Raw genomic sequence first — 21,305 nt, forward strand, 5'->3', positions numbered from 1 at the left:
AACACACTGCTAGTAAGATGGAAGTGTAGGGGTTTTGTGTTCTTGCGTTTTAGCAAATGCCGCCTATGAGGCAAGTTTCCACGCTAAACAAATAAATACCATCAATCTTTATTTCCTAACAAACAAAATGTTGAGAGAAAAAAGAAAAAAAAAATCTAATGCTGAAAAGAAGACTACAAAACAAACAAACGTGTCTTCGGTGTGTTGATATGAAATGATAATACCCTTAAAAGAAATGTGCCATAAACAGCTCGTGCTATCTCTCTAAGACTCATTGTAGTCGTACACAAAAACACTTAGTTAAAAAAAAAAAAAAACCTAGTACAAAAACAATTAGTACTCAGTTAAAAGACTAATGAACTGATAAAGGTCTGAGACTGAGTTCGCATTTATAAATTACATGTTGACACTAAACCCACATGCACAATTTGTGAGATTATCAGCATTATTATATACATACTCCTGTATGCAGATGTTCAGTTCGATGATTTAACTGCAGACCAAGAAGTTAAAGTGTTTCCCTCACGTTTATAAATAAAATAAATAAACGGCGCACTCATATAGCGCTTTACAGTGTGTCCCATTCACCCGTTCACACACACTCACACACCAATGGTAGCAGAGCTGCCGTGCAAGGCGCTAACTTGCCATCGGGAGCAACTCGGGGTTCAGCGTCTTACCCAAGGACACTTCGGTACGTGGAGTCATCGAACCACCAACCCTACGATTAGTGGACAACCCGCTCTACCACCTGAGCCACAGCCACCCCATGTACACACACTCCAAGCAGACATGAGTTTGGTAACACATGCCAAAGACGCAACTGATGATTAGCAAAACCGTCAGTGCAACGTGTGTACACTTGCTTCACTGTGAGATTTGACTATATGGGCCAGTATGAACAGCACATGCTACAAATAATTTGAATTTCATGTTGTCTTAGCACTCATTTTCTCACACATTCACTCTCCATGTTTTATTTTGAGTAAGGATTCTTTGCGCCGTGCCATTCTGTGTAAACACGTTTTATCATTACGTTTTATTCTTGCTGAACAGATGTGTGCAGAACAGATTTTCTATTTAAGTGTCTGTGGGCTGTTGGGTTTTTTTTTTTCTTCTTCTTCTTCTTCACGTTTGCAGTTTCTGAGCTTTTAAAAAAGTAGGCTTACACTGTGAGAAAGTAAACGCTCCCACAGTAGCCCCCAGCACACAGCGTAGGGTCCGTCACTGTCACCTGGTGGCTCATGTGTGTTACTACACCCAGCTTCATCAGTTTATCTTAACTTATTTTAGCAGCATATTCCAATGGATTACCCTTTTTTTTTTTTCTTTTTTTTTCAAAATTTATCAAATGCCTTGTTTTTCCGGCCGGAATTTACAGTATGCATCAGTATGTCCTTGTTTGCAGTTGCTTTGCTAATTCTTGTCTACTTTCCCTGCTGGCACAATGAACACAGCTTCATCCTAATAACCGTCAAGTCGAGCTACTAGCATTTTCCTAATGGTGGCAGCACTGTGAAGAGTGCACTTAAAGTAATTTGCGTAGCCCTTGCGGCGCAATGGGGACAAATAACAGCTCGAGTGCAAGGTACTTTAGTGTGTCTCTTCAGCATGCCAGAACAGGTGCTGCTAGTCTCTGTGTGCTTAAAGACTTTTCATTTCAGAAATTACATTTATTCTACTGTGTTCATCTATGTATATAGTTATATGTAGTTATATATAGAGATGCTACACCTCTCATAAAGTCTGTGTATGCTACATAAATTCTCATATGTACAATCACACACACGGAAGTTTCGTGTGATTGTGTTACGGGATGCTATATGGAATCATTTGGTAAATGTGGTTAGAGCTGCGCTGACACACTGTTATTCAAAATGCTGCTGATCAGCCAAATTTGTTGCTTTCCTTTTGCACTAGAGTTATTTATTCATAGCAGGTACTGGAATTCTTTTCCATCTGAAATCTTATTATGTTTAGTATAACAGGAAAAAAAAAAATCTATTTTGTAAATTATTTTTGATTAAGCTTCTCCGTTAAGATTTTATGTGCAGCACAGCAGTGTTTCCGGTCTATTCTGTATCACTGTCCTATGTGTTTCTCTCTCATTTTCCTTTCAGTTTACTCACTCTCTCTCTCTCTCTCTCTCTCTCTCTCTCTCTCTCTCCCCTACCGCCTTACCATCATACCCTCAGCCTCAGATGCAGCCACAATGGGCACATTTTCCACAATTTATGTTGTCTGGATGAAATTAGCCTCCTCTCTCTAGCTGTCTCTCTCTCATTTCTCTCTCGCTCTCGTCTCCTGGCTCACGTCTGCTTATTTCTCACTCCTGCAGACCCCTTAAGTATCTCTCTTTCTCTAGATATGACAGAAAAGACAGAAAGAGAGACAAAAAGAAGGATGGCTCTTCATGCATAATCTCTCACACCTTTGAAGCTGTGAATGGGTCTCTCTCTCGCTCCCTCTTTTGCTGTTCGTTACACATTCGCCTCCCCTCTATATCAGTGCTCTAGTGCTGCTCTGGGCATGGTAATTAGCTACATGGCAGCACATTAGCATGATACAGCACCAGCGATGAGCGGCACAGTGAAGAAAGTGGTCAAGACTAGCGCTTCTTTCTGTACCGCCCCCCCTCTCTCTCGCCACAGAATGGCGCGATCTGCTGACGGCCCCTGTAATTACCGGCAGCTGCTGCCTGATGAGTGAAAAGAGAAGGAGAAGAAGAAAGAGCAAGCAGAAGAGAGGGCGACTGCCAGAGAAACGAGTCTGATTTTGATGCCAGGGCCACACAAAAACATCCAGCGTTTAGATTGCAGTTGCAAACACGCTTTTGTCTCAAGCACACTCGAGTCTCATGGGTGTGGATAAGAGCAAGCTTCAAGCGCCGTCCTCATTATGCGCACACTCGTTCCCAAAGCTCAAGCTCTAAAGATTTCCCTGCTTGTTGTCCACATTCAGGACATTCACAGGCTGCAGAAGGGTGGATGGAGGATGGAGAGAAAAGAAATAGAGTGTGTGTGTGTGTGTGTGTGTGTGTGTGAGAGAGAGAGAGAGAGAGAGAGAGAGTTGAATTTAGAAAATTGTTTATTTTAATCTATCCATGATGCAGACACTAACATTTTGCATGTAATGTACTGGATTATTAAATAATTAGATAGAGAGACAGAGAGATAGATAGATAGATAGATAGATAGATAGACAGACAAACAGTCAGACAGATAGGTAGATAGACAGACAGACAGACAGACAGACAGACAGATAGATAGATAGATAGACAGACAGATAGATACACAGACAGACAGACAGATAGATAGATAGATAGATAGAGAGACAGACAGATAGACAGATAGATAGACAGACAGACAGACAGATAGATAGATATATAGATAGATAGACAGACAGACAGACAGACAGACAGATAGATAGATAGATAGAGAGACAGACAGACAGATAGACAGATAGATAGACAGACAGACAGACAGATAGATAGATAGATATATAGATAGATAGACAGACAGACAGATAGATAGATATATAGATAGATAGACAGACAGACAGACAGATAGATAGATAGATAGAGAGACAGACAGACAGACAGACAGATAGATAGACAGACAGACAGACAGACAGACAGATAGATAGATATATAGATAGATAGACAGACAGACAGACAGACAGATAGATAGATAGATATATAGATAGATAGAGAGACAGACAGACAGACAGACAGATAGATAGATATATAGATAGATAGACAGACAGACAGACAGATAGATAGATAGATATATAGATAGATAGAGAGACAGACAGACAGATAGATAGATAGATATGCAATAATTAACTAGTAAAAACTTAATTACTTTCTTTTCCAATTAAATATCCCTTATTACTCTAGAACTGTAGTGCAAAGATAACCTCATCAAGAGACACAGACACACTGCCTTTCTGTAGCACCACATTTAAAAATAAATAAATAAATACTTTTCCAAATCCCTCATACTTTTGTAGAGCCTAACTCCTTGATTTGTCCAGTCTCTGAACAGTTCTTGTGTCATTGGAGTTGGTGTTATTCCACTGCTGATGTATATTGTTTTTCTCTTTTGGTTTTTTTGTCTGTCCAAGAATGAAATGAATCAGCTAGCACTTAGATCTTTCGTTTCTCACACATTTAAAAACCAAAGATGAAAAACCGCAAGGAATAATTAACGTTAAGATTCTATCAAATTTCCAACAGGTCAAATTTCAATTTCCAACACAATCTAAGATCGTGCTTTTGTAGTTAACGCCGGTGTGTTTAGTGCCCCCCATCCTTAATTTACATCACTGCTCAACCCAAGGACATTTCACCAAGGTGTGTCAGCGCTCATATCCAAACCTTTCTTGTTCACACAATCAACTTAAACAATGGCTCGTTCCACATTCTGGCATGATTTCCTTTGGACTGACTTCCCCAGCACAGTACTCTTTGTATGCACTCTTCTAAAAGCTGAGCAACAACATGTATAACTCTTATCTCCGTCTGTGTTGTCACATTTTCTGGATGAAGAAAGACAGGTCTTCTTATTATTTATTTCCCCCAGAAATCTAAACACGTTAATTTCTGAAAGTAGGTTAGTTCCAGGCCTGAGAGAGCATCCAACAACCTAACAACATGGTGCTAATTTTAATGTTGACATTTTAATTGCACTATTAAGTTTGTTATCACGACCTCACTGTGCATAAAGCGCTTCTTGCTGTTGTTTTGCGCTCAACAACTAACTGGAAATGTACAAGGAACAAAAACGTCACTCCCTTAAACCAACGAAATGGTTTATACTGAAAATGGCCACAAATACTGAAAACACACAACAATACTGAAAACGCCCACAAGTACTGTAAAACAACCACAAATACTGAAAATGCCCGCAAATACTGTAAAACAACCACAAATACTGAAAATGCCCGCAAATACTGAAAACAACCACAAATACTGAAAATGCCCACAAATACTGAACACAACCACAAATACTGAACATACCTGCAAATACTGAAAATGCCCGCAAATACTGAAAACACATGAAAATACTGAAAATGCCCACAAGTACTGAAAATGCCTGCAAATACTGTAAAACAACCGCAAATACTGAAAACGCCCACAAATACTGAACGTACCTGCAAACACTGAAAACAACCACAAATACTGAAAACGCCCACAAATACTGAACGTACCTGCAAACACTGAAAACAACCACAAATACTGTAAACAACAACAAATACTGAACGTACCTGCAAACACTGAAAACAACCACAAATACTGTAAACAACAACAAATACTGAAAATACCCACAAGTGCTGAAAACAACCACAAATATTGAACATACCCACAAATACAGAAAACAACCCCCAAACACTGAAAATACCTGCAAATACAGAAAAGGAAAGAATTTTCACGGTGCTGTAATGTATATGTGACAAATGAAGGCTTCTTCTTGTTGTTCTTCTCGTTCTTCATTCACAGTGGTTCAATAGCTAGATCTTACAGCATGCCTGACAGACAGCAGCCCAATCTATCACCCCTCTAAACTTTAAAAGGTGCACATAACCCACTGTTTACTTTAAGTGCACTCTCAATATCACAGTCCAGAATGATGAGAATGGTTAGAAAGACTGAGAACCTACTTTTCTAAAACTGTCCACAAAGGACTAAACCTGGAGATGTCCACAATACCCCAAATTAAGCAAATGTTGTCAAAGATTGCCCTGCCAGACATCTGGATAAAGAGAATGGCTTGCTCCGTCACCTTCCCTAGTCAGAACAGAACAAAGCCACCAGGCGCCAGGTCAGTAGTCTTCATTCTCAGTCAAGCGGGTCAAGACAACATTCCTTCCCTTAGGCTATCTGGAAGCACATCACACAAGCCTTGCCCTAACACTGACCAGAAAGCTTTATAAAACTCAACTGGAAGACAATCAATGATACATGTCTGTCCGTTATACATGCCTCTGAGAGCTGTATGCAACTCATCTATGGACAGGTCCCTGTCAAGCATGTCAACTGACTGCTTTGTGATTTTGGGAAGAATTTCCTCTACCTTTCGCACCCCTGAAAGCTATCTCTCTGCTTACAGACTTCAGTACAGTCTGACAACAGAACCTCTGAATCTGTATAAACCATTTTTTGTTCATTTTCTTCCTCAAGATCAAAGAAAAGCTCGGAAGGACCATCCGTATCTCTCACACTGTTAAACTGAGAGCAGACCGTCACCCCCTGCAAAGCTATTTTTTTACTTTGAGAGCATCATATTACACTCGGTTTCCCATGGCCTCCACCAAATCCTGGAGTTCCACTTTAAGTGCTAAAATTATTGGAACTTTTGCCACGTTCCACCACTACCACCGGGAGAAAAGTGACTTCAGAAGTGTCCCAGAGGAAAAAAAAAAAAAAACCTCTTTAAAATTGACCTAATCTAAATGCATTATTATGCACCTTGTGGTTCTCCATTACATTTAAGTATAGTACACAGAACCATGAACCAATGATCTGAAAACACAACAGGATACTATGCACTGAATACTGAATAAGAGTCCAGACTCAGCTCACATTTACTGGTCACTGACCAAAAATTTCTCCACATATCCAGCAAATTGTATCTCCATTATTTCACTCATTCATTCCTGTCCATGCTGAAAACCCTACAGTGTAGCCAATGCCTAAAATGAAAAATCCTTCAATCGAATTTTCAAAAGAGAATCGTCTTCACTCCTACAGCTGGAGCATATACACATATAAAATACCTCTCAGTCTCAAAAACCTCTCAGTCTCAATGCACGCTCTCACACAAATCTTTCTTTTATAACTTATTCATGTTGCTTTGTCTTTCCTTCAGAAAGATGACATCAGCTTTTTTTGCTTCTGCTTTTTTTTAAATTTTATTTTTTTTATGATGATGTCTGCTCTTTCTCTATAATACCTAGCCGTTTGTGTTTACTGCTGTTGTAATAATTTCACTTATGGCGAATCAAAAAATCAAAAAATTATCATATGGAGGAAAAGTGGAACTTTCAAATATTCTAGATTCATTACACATGACGTGAAATGTTTCAAGCCTTTATTTGTTTTAATCTTGATTACAGCTTACAGCTCATGGAAATCAAAAATCCAGTATCTCAAAATATTTGAATAAAGAATTTATAATACAGAAATGTCGACCTGAGAAGACTCTAATCAGATAATCAACTCAAATGCAAACTCGAGAGTCGATGCAGCGTCTACCAGGAGATTTTAGAGCACTTCATGCTTCAATCTGCTGATGAGCTTTATGGAGATGCTGATTCTCTTCCAGCAGGACTCTGCACCTGCCCTCAGTGCCAAAACTACTAGTAACTGGTTTGCTGACCGTGGTGTTACTGTGCTTGATTGTCCAGCCGACTCGCCTGACCCGAACCCCATAGAGAATCTACGAGACACCAGACCCGACAATACAGACGAGCTGAAGGCCGCTATCAAAGCAACCTGGACTTCCAGAACACCTCAGCAGTGCCACAGGCTGATCACCTTCATGCCACGCCGCATTCATGCAGTAATTCCTGCAAAAGGATTAAAGCCCCGACCGAGTATCAGCGCATAAATTAACAAACTTTTCACAAGGTCGAAATTTCTGTATTATAAATTCTTCATTCGAATATATTGAGATTTTTATTTCCGTGAGCCGTAAGCCGTAATCATCGAGATTAAAGCAAAAATTTGGCTTGAAATTTTATATGTAACTTTATGTGTAGTGACTCTAGAATATATGAAAGTTCCACTTTTTGAATTCAATTACGGGAAAAAAATGAACTTTTCCACCACGTTCAAATTGTTTTGAGGTGCACCTGTATTTATGTTGACTGCCAGTTTTATTACAAACACACTAAACTGTCGTGCCGTTTTTTATTTTTATTTTTTTTTATCTCAGATAATGCACAATTTTATATATCAATTCAACCTCCTGGATTAATTGGGAAGTATTTCCCAGCCCTTAAACCTCTTAGACAGTTATTTAATAACCGTTTGAGTCTGAAGAATAAAACCATCACTATCTCACGCATGATCAGTTTCAGTTTCACTTCTTACTTCTTACTCTTACTAATATAACTTTCCTGTAGTGCTCTATGTCAGTGTGCTCTTCTGGGTATTACGTTTCTGGATGGAGTATGAGGAGGCACGGGTGTAAATATGTCCTGAAATACAACCACATCTCAATTGATCTCATTTGCGTCGTTCATAATTACTGAGTCCCTATAAGATTTCCCACCACCAGTCAACACTCCTCAACCCTGATCCATTTTAATGCTGATGGCTTGTTAAGTTTTCACAACTCCTAGAGATTGGAGTCACCATGCTGCCCACAGACACTGACAATTTATCACACACCGCTTATCCAAATCATTCTTAAGCTGTTATGCTGAAGAAAAATAAATAAATAAATAAATAAATAAATAAATGAGAGCGAACGAGGAGCTGGAAAACTTTGTTTTTGGATCCGGCAGGATTAATCTCGCCAACAAAGCACACTAATCCTGGAGATCTGATTGGCTGAGCTCCAGCGTGGTCAGAGGTCATCAGAGTTCCTTTTGTTATCTACTGTCGTGCCGTAGCTTTGAGTTCCTCCGTGGAGGAAAGTGCAGAATCACCACTGCTTACTCAGACATGGCATAATTACGGAGAAGAACAGGACGTTCTATGTATACAGCAAACAAAGCGAAACAATGGCGAGAATGGGAGAGCTTTTTCCCCACAATCCCCAAGGTATTGAAGAAGGAAAGCTATGCGTAGCTTTCAGTTGGTAGTTTTGGTGCTACATAAAGAACTTCTAGTTCAGTCCAATAATTTCACATTCACATATCAGAAATGGGGATATCAGATAATTACTCAAAACCTTGATAGATTTTGAGCGTTTTTGCAAGGACGAGTGGGTTGTAACTGCCAGATCAAGATGGGCTACTGTATACTGGTAGCCTTGGACTCAAAAGAGTGTTTATTTTTTTCTTTTTTTCTGCCCTGAAAGATTTTTTTTTATCGGTTTTTCACTTGAATTACATTTTGGTCGCTATATCACATTAAAAGTTGGGAAAAGATCTGACGTGATTTATTCTGGACTTCGCCCGCATTTTAAACCTCCATTATAAACCAGGGATTGAAACATAACATCCATTTTGACAGCAAAGGAAGAGTATGCTGTACAACCCGCGAACACTTTTTACATACACATCTAAACTAGCATCAATACACAACCAATCAGCATGGGCTAAAAATACCAGCTCCCTAACGGCTGAACTGAATCCATCATAGCAAAGCAGAACTAATCACAGTGAGGATAATATCCAGCACACTGAGGTCATTACATGGTCCAGCTTGCACTATCCGTGTTGAACACAAGTCTTACGTTAGCACGGATCACAACCCTGAGACTATCTATCAGCACACCAAATAGTCTCCCAGCTGCGTATCGATTTCAGCATGTGTAAGAAGGCAGAGAAGCCCGCACTCGCTCCTAGACACGACAAAATGAATGCAGGTGTGTTTATGGCTGTGATGGCGAGATGGAGCTGATACAGGAGGCAGACTGCAGTCGCTGTGAGCTCAGTGTAGTGCAGTTATGGGGAAGGAGCAACAACATATGTTATAGTAATGAAGGTGCTGGGATTCACTCCGCTTTACTTCTTCTCTTCTCTTCTTCTCTTCTTGACTCTACTCTTTACTTCTCTTCTTCTCTACTCTTTACTTCTCTTCTTCTCTTCTCTTTACTTCTCTTCTTCTCTTCTCTTTACTTCTCTTCTTCTCTTCTATCTTCTCTTCTCTTTTCTTCTCTTCTTCTCTTTACTTCTCTTCTTTCTTCTCTTCTCTTTTTTATTCTCTTTTCTTCTTTTCTTCTATTTACTTGACATTTCCTCTTTTCTCTTCTCTTCATTTGTCTTCGCTTTACATCTCTTCTCCTCTTCTCTTCACTTCTCTTCTTCTCTTCTCTTCTCCTCTATTCTTCTCTTTACACCTCTTCTCTTCTTCTCATCATTTCTCTTCTCTTCTCTTAAATCTTCTCTTCTTCTTTTCTCTTCTCCTTTTCTTCTCTTTTCTTCTTTTCTTCTCTTTACTTTATATTTCCTCTTTTCTCTTCTCTTCTTTTCATTTCTCTTCTCTTTACTTCTCTTCTCTTCTCTTCACTTCTCTTCCCATCGTTTCTCATTTTTTGCTTTTCTTCTTTTCTTCTCTTTACTTTACATTTCCTCCTTTCTCGCCCCTTCTCTTTCTGTCATCAATCTGGTGGCTTCACACTGGAGTGTAGATGGAGGTGTGTATGTGTGTGTGTGAGTGTGAGAGAGAGAGAGAGAGAGAGAGTGTGTGTGTGTGTGTGTGTGTTTGTGTGTGTGAGTGTGTGTGTGTGTGTGTGTGAGAGAGAGAGACAGGACAATGTAATTGCCTGTCTGAAACACAGGGCTAAAAGCAGGCAGCAGACTAGAGCCCAAAGGTTAGCCCGTCATCGCCATCACCTTCCCTTGTCACTTGAACACACGCACACACACACACACACACACACACAGCAGAAGCATGTGTGTAGAGTCTGTTAATGATGTCGACCCTGTAAGCATTCCACACAGCCCTAGAGATGGCCATGAGATGTCATAAAATAGACAAAGCCAGAGACAGACCGACCGACTCAGGCAGACAGGTAGGGTGGGGACACACTTCAATTAATGAGAGCAAGGAGAGAAGGATCTAACACACACACACACACACACACACACACACAATGGCCGTCTATCAGCACCATGGCAACCGCAGCACCCCCATACCCTCTCAACCCCAAAATAAAAATCAATGCTGAGCTTTGGCAGCTTATTTGCAGTGCACACACACACTCACACACACACACACACACACACACACACACTCACACACACACACATACACATTTTCAGACAGTAAAGAATTCACAAGCCATCCCAGACATCTGAAAGCGCATTAAGTGTCATTTTCCCTCGAGCATTAGGAATGTAAAAGAGATGCGGCAAATTGCAAGTCGACATGCTCCCTGTCAGGAAGGCCTGATAGAGAGAGAGAGAGAGAGAGAGAGACAGAGAGAGAGAGAGAGCACACAAGAAATAAGCGAAAACAAAGAGAGATTTAATGAAGCAAAGTCATACAATACTCATTTACATAAATCTGGAGAAAAAAAAGCATGACTTACTGTAATATTACACTTTGAAAGCAGCCCGCATTCTATGTAACACACACACACACATGCACTCACACACGCACACACACACACACACACACACACACACACACACACACACACACACACACACTAACGACAGCCACTCAAATTACCTTAATGTGCTGTTCTGCTTCAGAAAGCTTTCAGCCAAACCATCCGTTGTTAGGAGTATCATCTGAACAAAGGCCTCAAATCTTGATCTGGGAAATTTTACACAAATCCAAATTCAGATGTTTCACCGGTAGAACCCACTTGAGCCGCTTGCTCGTTGTGAGGAACGTGCTTAGTCTGCACAGCGGCTTATCTGGATGATTTGGGGTGAATTTGAGGGCAACAGTTGCCGAAAACAGCTGGATGTGCATATTGTGCTGTATTCAGGACCAAGGACAGCGACTTCCTCTCAGCCCTGCCTTGGAGTTCACAAGACAATGAAGGCAAGAACTGTAACAGGATACAGTAGTGACCTCTCAGATGAAACATTTTGCCCTTTCTCACTTGCATCGCTGCGGTTGTCACTGATTTATGGAAAATTCTCATTTTCACTCACTCGGTGACTGCTACCCTGTTGCTAAATCCTCTTTACCGTAGGATGTCCATTACGTAGTGATCTACGCCTGAACCCAGTCTGTACATTTTCTTGATTTCGCTGTGGCTTTTTTTTTTTTTCTTCAAAATTTGTGATGTAACTTGAGCAGTTTTTGCAGGAAACTATTTGAATTTGGCGAACTTGCAATCGCACTCAATGGTTCTGCACGGTCTTTCACACTGATGTTTGTTTGCAAATGAGACCTTGTAGCTGTACTCATGTTCCACGCACGTGACTCGAAGAGGGCGTTGGTTGAGGGCGCGTCGTGATGACGTCACATGACACGTATTAGTCCAAATCTGCAGTCATTTTGAAAAATTGCAAGTTGCAAGCATCGAATTCCATTACGGTAATACGACAGTCCCGCCTCCTATGTTGAGATTCCTACTCTCGAGCAGATTGTGGAAAATAAACACAGTAAAATTGATTTGTCTGAATATTGATGTGAAAACAAAACCCAAGCAAACATGACTTATATTTCTGTTACTCTTTCCTCCACAGGTGTTCTCAGAGGGATCGGTGCGAACGAGCCAACGAGCCCTACCGATTTGCGGCCACGCTGAACCAGTGCATAAAGGCCACGGTGTATCCTGACAGCATTGCAGTTTCCGAACCCAGTGTACCGGTGAGAGATATTTCCCCCATACTGTGCGTATTCAGAGCTCTGAACTAGGCTTTGCGCCATTACGATTTTAACCGCATGAAGTATACCTGAACCGTATGAGGAAATCCTCCTTCTGCACTGACGATCAGACTCTTTTTTTTTTTTACAGCGTTTGAGAAACAGATGTGGAGTGCACTCTCTCTAGCGACTGTGAACACAAATTCAGATTCGGTCTGAATGGAGATGTGTTTATGGGCTGTTTTCTCGCTTGCGTTTTTGGTTGAGCGGTAATGCGTGGTGTGGGTGGATGGGATACTGAGCGAGCGAGCGGCGTGTAGGTGAAAGGTGTGTGTGTGGGTGAGATGCCAAAAAGTGCATGTGTGTAGGCTGATGTGGGGGGTTTGTTTCAGAAGAGCCTGGTGTGTATTCAGCCACAGAGAAGAAGGAGTCAATGTCTATGCGTTCTGTCTTTTTTTTTTTTTTGGTACCTTTTTTCAAAGCTTTTCAAAGTGAAATCACACTCTTTTTCTGTCTCTCTGTTCTTCATTCTTTGTGTCGTTCATACACAAACAAGTAGGTGGCTGTTAAATTTCTTGGGCTTTGAATATCAAAATAGTTATTTTTTAAATTTTATTTTATTTTATTTATTTATTTATTTTGAAATGTAGAGTGCCTAAACAGTATGTGCTAACGATATGTTTGTCTGTAAATGAGCTGTTTGGCTCTTCTGCACATAATACGACAACAGGGTCACTGCTGCTCCGATGGCAGGGAACCATCACCATGACAACAAAGCCCATCCGCTCCGGGGCCAAGGGAATACGAAAAGCAGCGAAAACAATCAAATTACTTTTATTAAAAATGCTGGTAGTGATTAGCCAGCTCTGCGTGTACACATGCACTAAAAGCAACACCTACACCAAGTCCGCTAGAGAGATAATGCTCAAGGAAAACATCATGTGAAACCTGTGCGAACTGTGAAAACTGCCCTGCAAGCAACTATACTGATATACTGCGTGGTCTATGGTGCTCTACCTTACCGTGTTAATATTATAGATCCTACAGCAGACTGAATGAGGTGATTCTTCACTGCTATATTATCCACAAGCTATACAGTGGTGCTTGAAAGTTTGTGAACCCTTTAGAATTTCCTAGATTTCTGCCTAAATTTGACCTAAAACAGTCCTAAAAGTCGACAAAGAGGACCCAGTTAAACAAATGTGACCAAAATATTATACTTGGTCATTTATTTATAGAGTTAAATGATCCAATATTGCATATCTGTGAGTGGTAAAAGTATGCGAACCTCCAGGATTAGCAGATAATTTGAAGGTGAAATTACAGTCGGGTGTTTTCAATCAATGGGATGACGATCCGGTGTGAGTGCTTTATTTCAAGAACAGGGATCTATCAGAGTCTGATCTTTACAACACATGCTTGTGGAAGTGTATCATGGCACAAACAAAGGAGATTTCTGAGGACCTCAAAAAAAAAAAAGAAAAAAAAAAGAGTTGTTGATGTTCATCAGGCTGGAAAATGTTACAAAACCATCTCTAAAGAGTTTGGACTCCACCGATCCACAGTCAGACAGATTGTGTACAAATGGAGGAAATTCAAGACCATTGTTCCCCTCCCCAGGAGTGGAGACCAACAAAGATCACTCCAGGTCACGAAGGAACCCAGGGTAACTTCTAAGCAGCTAAAGTCCTCTCTCACGTTGTGGTTATTGCTGCACGAGGGGGTCACACCAGGTACTGAAAGCAAAGATTCACATACTTTTGTCACTCACGGATATGTAATTGTGATTAGATCATTTTCCTCAATAAGTAAATGACCAAATATAATATTTTTGTCTCATTTGTTTAATTGAGTTCTCCTTATCTACTTTTAGGACTTGTGTGAAAATCTGATGATGTCTTAGGTCACATTTATGCAGAAATATAGAAAATTCTAAAGGGTTCACAAACTTTCAAGCACCGCTGTAGGTAGTATGTTTTATAACTTGGACAATAATATGCTGCAGGGTTTGTGATCACTGTGGATAGACAGAAGTGCTCCTGATTCGACAATGAATAAAGGAATGAACATGGTGGCATTTCAAACACAGGGTTGGTAGCCACCAGAATAATGGCTTCCATTCTCATCGTGTGAAAAGTCTAGCACACGCACATTACACAGTCAGCAATTAGAAGCCCTCTGGCTCTTATTGCTAGAGCACTAGTTTTGCAGCCGTGACCAGCGCATGAGGTTTTGGGGTAATTAGCTGCTTTATGGACATTCTTCTGCACAGGAAGTTCGGATGAAAAGGGCACGGGAAGTGTGCACGACAGGTAGGATGGTTAATCAGACCTTGTTGGTAAGACATTAGAGTTCTGAGAATCTGACCCGGGTCCTCGGCGTGAGGCTCTAGACAAGCTGAACAATGGAAAACTTCAAACAAGGAGGTAAAATGGGAAGCGGGTAGGGCGATCTTTACAAATGTCAACCCAGTCATTACTGCCTGAGCAGTGTTTGAAACCCCCACCACCACTACACACACACACACACACACACGCAAGCGCGCGCGTGCGCCCACCTAGTCCGGAGAACTGGAAATGTTTATTTATAGAGTGCTACAGCATCTGTGACTGCTCCCCAGAGAATGACTTCAAAAGGGATGTGTGTGAATGTGTTTTTGTGTGAAGTGAGAGAGAAGTTCAAGAAGCGGATTGAATTTGTCAGATGTCCATTTTCATCTGTTTTCAAAAAAGGAAAAAGGAAACACAGCCTTTCTGGCACCCTTTTATAGTGCCTGCTCACCTGCATCTGAGGGCTAAGCGTTGGCTGACAGTTTGTGCCATTGCCTTATGCTCAGGCCATCTGCTGTGTACCTGATGAAGCTTGATTGAAAATACTGCAGTGCTAATAGCAGCTACCACTCTTTCCCTCTGCCGCCTCTCTGTGTTCAGCTGCTGGTGAAGGTGACTGATGTTCCCGATCTCTCTGCGGGAATCACCTGTGCCTTTGGGAATCTGACTGAAGTAGAGGGAACAGTGAATGGGAATCAGATCCTGTGCATCTCTCCTGCTGCTAAAGACGTCCCTGTAATCCCTACTGATCAAGGTACAGCTCTAAAGGTCTAGCCTCTTTCTAATCTGTTCTTCTCTTCCTCCAGTTTACTCACATGCACAAATTCGATTTTGGTTTTATCCCTCAAACGCGCTTCCTATCCCTCCATCCGTTCTCAGTCCTCAGTTCTGTCTTTTTACCATTTCCTCTCTCCTCCCCTTTCTCCCAAAGGGGCGTGGCTTTGGCTAAGCTCTCTTATAGATGTTCTATTAATAGAGCTTCTCAGATGCGTGCTCCTCTGCCTTCATTCAGCAGGGCTCTGCACGCTCACGCCCATCGATTCCACACACACTGCAGCTCTAATGAGCTTACACTGACCTCAGCGTCGCGGCTGGAGTCGTGTTCCCGGCCACACTTACACCTATTGCGGGTGATATCTGTCGCCTTTTTTTTGGGGGGGGGGAGGGGGGGTACACTCAGCTCAAGAGAGAATGGGAGCTGTGATAAGAGACATGAGCCGGAAGGGAAAACTAGGAAGATGAACACAAATATTAGGAGAGATATATTTTGAGGTTTTTGTCAAAAAAGTACAGCTCATTCAGTGTCAGATACAAAAGGTCAGTTTTCTTCACGGTGGCTTTGATGAAAGGCTAATGATAGAGCTCTGAGAGACAGCTCGTTTAAGTGAAAGAAAGCGTCTCAGAAGAGCATGAGCTCGCTAATTAGTCACGCTCTGTCACACGGTACCTCCTGATCAAAGATAGACGGTCATGACGGACACCTGTACGAGGCAGCCACCGTGTGAGTAAGCCTACATGTTCTGAGGGTAAATGACAGCTTTGTTTACCCACAATCCTCTACTTCCCACAAGGAGCATGGCCCAATCAGTGTGGGCCCTCAGGTAAATGTCATCTAAACCTCATATTTCCCTCTGTCTCCTTCAGACGCAATAGGCAGTATAGATTATTAACCATCGCCCAGGAACATCGATCATGCCCAGAATAAATAGCTTGGAGGCTAGGCGAATCGAGTTTGTAGTGGGCAGTGACTGATATTTCCCATTCTGGTCTATTTTCCGAAGCAAAATACATACTTATGTGGATTACTGAGAAAGACAATCCTGAAATGAAATAATAATAATAAAAATAATCCACTACCCCTGCATGTGTTATAAAAAATAAAAAAAAAAAAACACAAAAGCAGAAGAAAGTGGAGAGAGCAGGTGTGAAGGATAGCTTGGGGTCACAGCTGACTCCTACACACGGTATGCCAGCCGAATTTGTGCCCAATCGCTCATCCGAGTGTGAGGAGCTGGCTGCTTATTGAACGTTTTTAACATTTTCAATGCTTTGCCAAATGAGACAGAGCTGGCTGCGTTCCGTGCCGATGGCAGCAGCTTTGCTGGCTCTTCACTCAGCGCTGCGGCCCACGGACACCATCTCATATCAACACAGGCGTTCTGCACCACTGTATCAAACCTCACACGTGCGCTGTAGGTACAAAGCAGGGTGAAGCAGGATAAAGCAGTTTTGTAGCCATATGCCTCACAGTGTGAGCAGCAGACCAAGAAACATATATTGTCTGGGAAAGATATGCAGCCTTTATTCGTGCTCAGGAAAAGAACACTGAAGTGTCGAACCACCGTGTGTAACAGTGTTCGATTCAATTAAGACCAGCTGGACATTGCAATAATATCTCATTCAACACTGCGGCTTTGCTGTGTATTAATAAATATGTGATTGTCATGAGGATTCACTTTGCTCATGTCTGTCTGCCTGTGCATCTGTCTGTCTGTGTGTCTCAGACTGGTCTGGGGTGGAGCTCAGGCTGAACTCGAAGGAGACGGGTCAAATGCTGATCAGTACTGAGGTTAAATTCTACAACTGCAGTGTACACCAGCTGTGAGTATCATTTTTTTCCCTCATCTATGCACTGTACAGAAATGCACTGCAAAGTTTACACTCACAGTCCATTAATATTTATCAATATACAGACTCCTCCGAAACTATTGGGACGGCGAGTCCATTGAATTTTTTTTTTTGTGCTATACACCATTTGGGTTTGAGATCAAAAGTTGGGTTTGAGACAAGAGTTTCGGATTTTATTTAGTGGTGTTTACATCTAAATGTGTCGAACAGCATAGGACACAGAACCTTTTGTATCACCTAATGTTTGTGCAATGCCTCTGAGTGACTTTCCCTCTTTTGTCATCTTCAAAATGGCTTGCTTTACTCCTGTAGACAGCTCTCTGATCTTCATGTTGGTTTATCCATTTTAACAACAAATGCAGTCTTCACAGGTGAGACTGAAGGCAAAAACCAAGAGTAAATGTTTAGCGCTGTTTATTATTTAAGCAGTCAATCTAACAGGACACACCCGGGTAACGAGAAACACCTGTCAGTCGTGTTCCAATATTTTTGCTCACCTACAAATTGGCTGGTCTGATGCGAAATGTGTTACGTTCTATGACTTAACACATTTACATATAAATACCAGGAAACCAAAGCTGAAGTTCTACGCTCTCTTATCATGCTTATCTTTTGATCTCAAACCCAAATGTCTTCAGTCTAAACAAAAACAAATGAATTGGCCTTGCCGTTCCAATAGTTTGGGAGAGGACTGTACTACGTAAGCTTTATTCGTTCTACACTGTTGTGTATTTGTGTCTGCTGTTTGTGTTGCATTTGTGAAGCGCATAAAAGATGCTTTTTCTGTCTTGCTGGTGCTTCGTGGTGACAGCACTGACTCACTGCAGCTCTGTAACCTTGACTCTGGCTACACGACAGATATTTTGGAAGTGTTGCATAAAATGGACAATAGTAAGCATTTCTGACCCAAAGGGCATTTCGTGCACACTGAGTAGGATTGAGTTTAGTATTGTGGAGCTGAAAGTGACTATGGAGTGCGGAGAGACCCCTCCAGGTGGGGGGGTGCGCAGTAATTTGCTAAAAGATCTAACTAGCATGTGCGTTATGTTCTTTTGCCATGTCTGGCTTTGGCCCTCACCATTATAAAAAGCATCCATTAAAGCTAATGCCATCATATTGTTTGACATTTCCCAAGTGCAGAAGCGGAATTTCTCGGCTGTAAGTGGGCTGTTCATATGCTGCTCATGTGTATGTGGTGTCTGGTGCAGTCTGTGGAAAGCAGATGCTTTTCGGCACATGCGATGAAAGAGCTTGGTTGGCTGGGAGCTTCCTGAAATGACTGAGTAGGTGCTTGCCACAGTAGGAGACGACTGGCTAGGTTTTTAAAGCTTTTGTTCTTTAGCATCCATGTCTCCACTTTTTCCCCTCTGTCACCCCGATTATCTCCATCCTCTCTTAAGCCATTCTTTCTCATAGTACCATGTCCGACAAACATCCGAGCAGATCTGGAACTAATCAAACAAACTCCCTCTATCCGATCCCCTGAGTAATCCCTCAAACACACATACTAATACACACATAGTCACATCTTTTACCCTCCTGGTGTGTCTCACCAGCTGCCTCTCTGTGCCCATGTCTAAGGGGGATTATGGGTACAGTGAAGCAGAATGGTTCTTTCTGGGTGGCATGGAATTGCATCTCATCTCATCACGCTTTGACACTGGCTAAGTGCTTGGCACGCTCGGCCTCCCCACAATCCTCTCTTCCTCCTCTTTCACTCCCCAGATATAAATCCCTTAAATAGTTTCTCAGAGGCATCATACAGGCCACTGAGACGACGGATCCTTCCTCAGGAGCATGTGCACTTCACTGCTTCATTATAGATTAACATGTCGGCAGAAACTAATATTCATACATCATATGCCACTTTTCCACCGCAGGAACTGTCCCCAGGAACTAGGGACTTTTGGGGGTACTCGTTGCGTTTCCACCGCAGCGACCCGGGTCTAAATTAAGTTCTGGGTAAAATATTTAGCCCTCGCAAAGTCCCTAATCAGGAGGTGGTACTTTTTCAAAAGCCAGGAACATTTGGGGGTGGGACTTGGTCGCTGAACATGCTGATTGGTTGAGTGCACGCAGCATTTTTTTGCAACCGCCATTTTTAAAAGTCTATTGCGGTGCGAACAGTAACAGTTTTTATCGCGATTCGAAATCAGCACAATGGAGTTTCTTAAAAATCCAACCGATGGACCGACGACGAGGTTCAGGCCTTATTAAGTATTTATGCTGAGGACGAAATACTGGGAACTGGAAACGGCAACCCGCGACGAAAAAGTAAACTTAAACATATCAAGTCGGTTAAGCGAAGCTGGGCGATGTTCACACAGGAAAACAGTCCAGAGAGAAACTCGTGCGCACGTCTTCGTCTCCGTCATCTCAGCAATAGCCGATAAAATTCATTTGCTTACTTTAAGTCTATCATTACGAGCATTCTGAATCCGCTTTACTACCACGGCTCGTCTCTTTTCCGGCGTTTTCTTAATTACCTCTGTAGCAAAGCAATAAATCAACAGCAGCACAGTTTGAATTGCCGTGCAGTGCCCTTATCATCAGATTTCAGAAAATAGACTGTCCGTTTTTAAAACACGAACCTTTATCTAAAAAAATCTCACCCCGTGACTCGAACCTGGGCCGCAGCAGTGAGCGCACCAAACCCTAACCACTAGACTACTAGCTTGGTTGTTGTACATGCTTTTGTTACTGTTCAAAGGTTTGTGTTCCAGTCAGCGCCTGCTGCGTGTTTTTATGAGCTGAGCAAACATTTTACATTATTACATCATTAAAATCAGCTTACTTTGTAGCAATAATCCATTTGATTGTAGCATACTTTGAGGCTTCATATCCTCGCCAAGGGCTTGTAGCGCGCAGTCATACGTCACCAGACTAATTTGCCTAATCTTCACGGTACTTTAGACCGCGATGGAAACTCAGACAGCAAAGGTCTGGAGGAACCAAATGCTCCCTTGAAAAAAGTCATTTCAGTGGAACTACGGCTATGGATGCTCAATCCTCCTGATCTCTTTTAAAAGATACCTCATAATGTTCGATCGTGTTCAGCTTCACCAAAAATGTGTCTCGTATTGGACACTCTAAGGGAGAACTACCGTACAAATTAGATAAGATCCTTCCTTTGTGTATTTTGGACAGCCTACATTTCAGGAGTGGAAAAATTGTTCCCCTTCCTCCATGATAAATGTGCTGATAGTATCCTTTCCAGGAGGATCTCTGAGTCATCAGTAGGCACATGCGCGCTTACACAAACACACACACACACACACACACACACACACGCATTTGTCTTGCTATCCTTTTGAGGACCTTCCACTGACACAATTATTAATGCAGCTAATTAATGCTAACCTTAACCTCAATAACCAATAGGAAACCGAACCACTTTTCCTTACAAGGACACGACAAATGTCACCACAAGGTCAAAAATGGTAGATATTCCTATTCTTGTGTGGACATATGGCCCCCACCAAAATATAAAAACATGCCTATACATACACATAGAACAACGAGCCGTTATCTCTTAGGGCTGCAGCTAGACACACATTTTTAAATATTGAGATGATAAACTCACGTAGACTGAACTTGGTTTTCAGAAACAAAGAAAACAATTATGTGCAATTGCAATTTCACGGATTCTATTAGTTTCTGCAAAAAAAACAAAAACAACAACAACAAAAAAAGCACAAAATAAATCTGCAAATTATGAAAATAGCCACAGCAAAATTAAGCATTTTTGGCCACAACAATCACAAAAAAAAACAACAACTTTGGAACGCCTGTATGGACTGATTGATAAACATCTTCACTGTGTTTTATTGCTGCTTCTGACTCACCTCGGAGTTCAGAGTGATGTCGTTTTTTAACTTCTGTGCATTCGAGCTACAAAGTAG

General features: G+C 41.6%; 1 protein-coding gene across 1 annotated transcript in view; it reads left to right on the forward strand.

Annotated features, from left to right (window-relative positions):
- The window catches only part of plxna2 (plexin A2), a 233,546-nt gene that overhangs the window by 135,300 nt on the left and 76,941 nt on the right, over positions 1–21,305 (forward strand). Inside the window, exons 6-8 of the mRNA XM_053643848.1 lie at positions 12,325–12,448; positions 15,376–15,529; positions 17,280–17,376. Coding sequence (XP_053499823.1) covers positions 12,325–12,448; positions 15,376–15,529; positions 17,280–17,376 — 375 coding nt within the window. The remainder of the gene's footprint in view (positions 1–12,324; positions 12,449–15,375; positions 15,530–17,279; positions 17,377–21,305) is intronic.

This window comes from Ictalurus furcatus, chromosome 15 (genome assembly GCF_023375685.1).
Source record: "Ictalurus furcatus strain D&B chromosome 15, Billie_1.0, whole genome shotgun sequence".
NCBI classification, from domain to species: domain Eukaryota; kingdom Metazoa; phylum Chordata; class Actinopteri; order Siluriformes; family Ictaluridae; genus Ictalurus; species Ictalurus furcatus.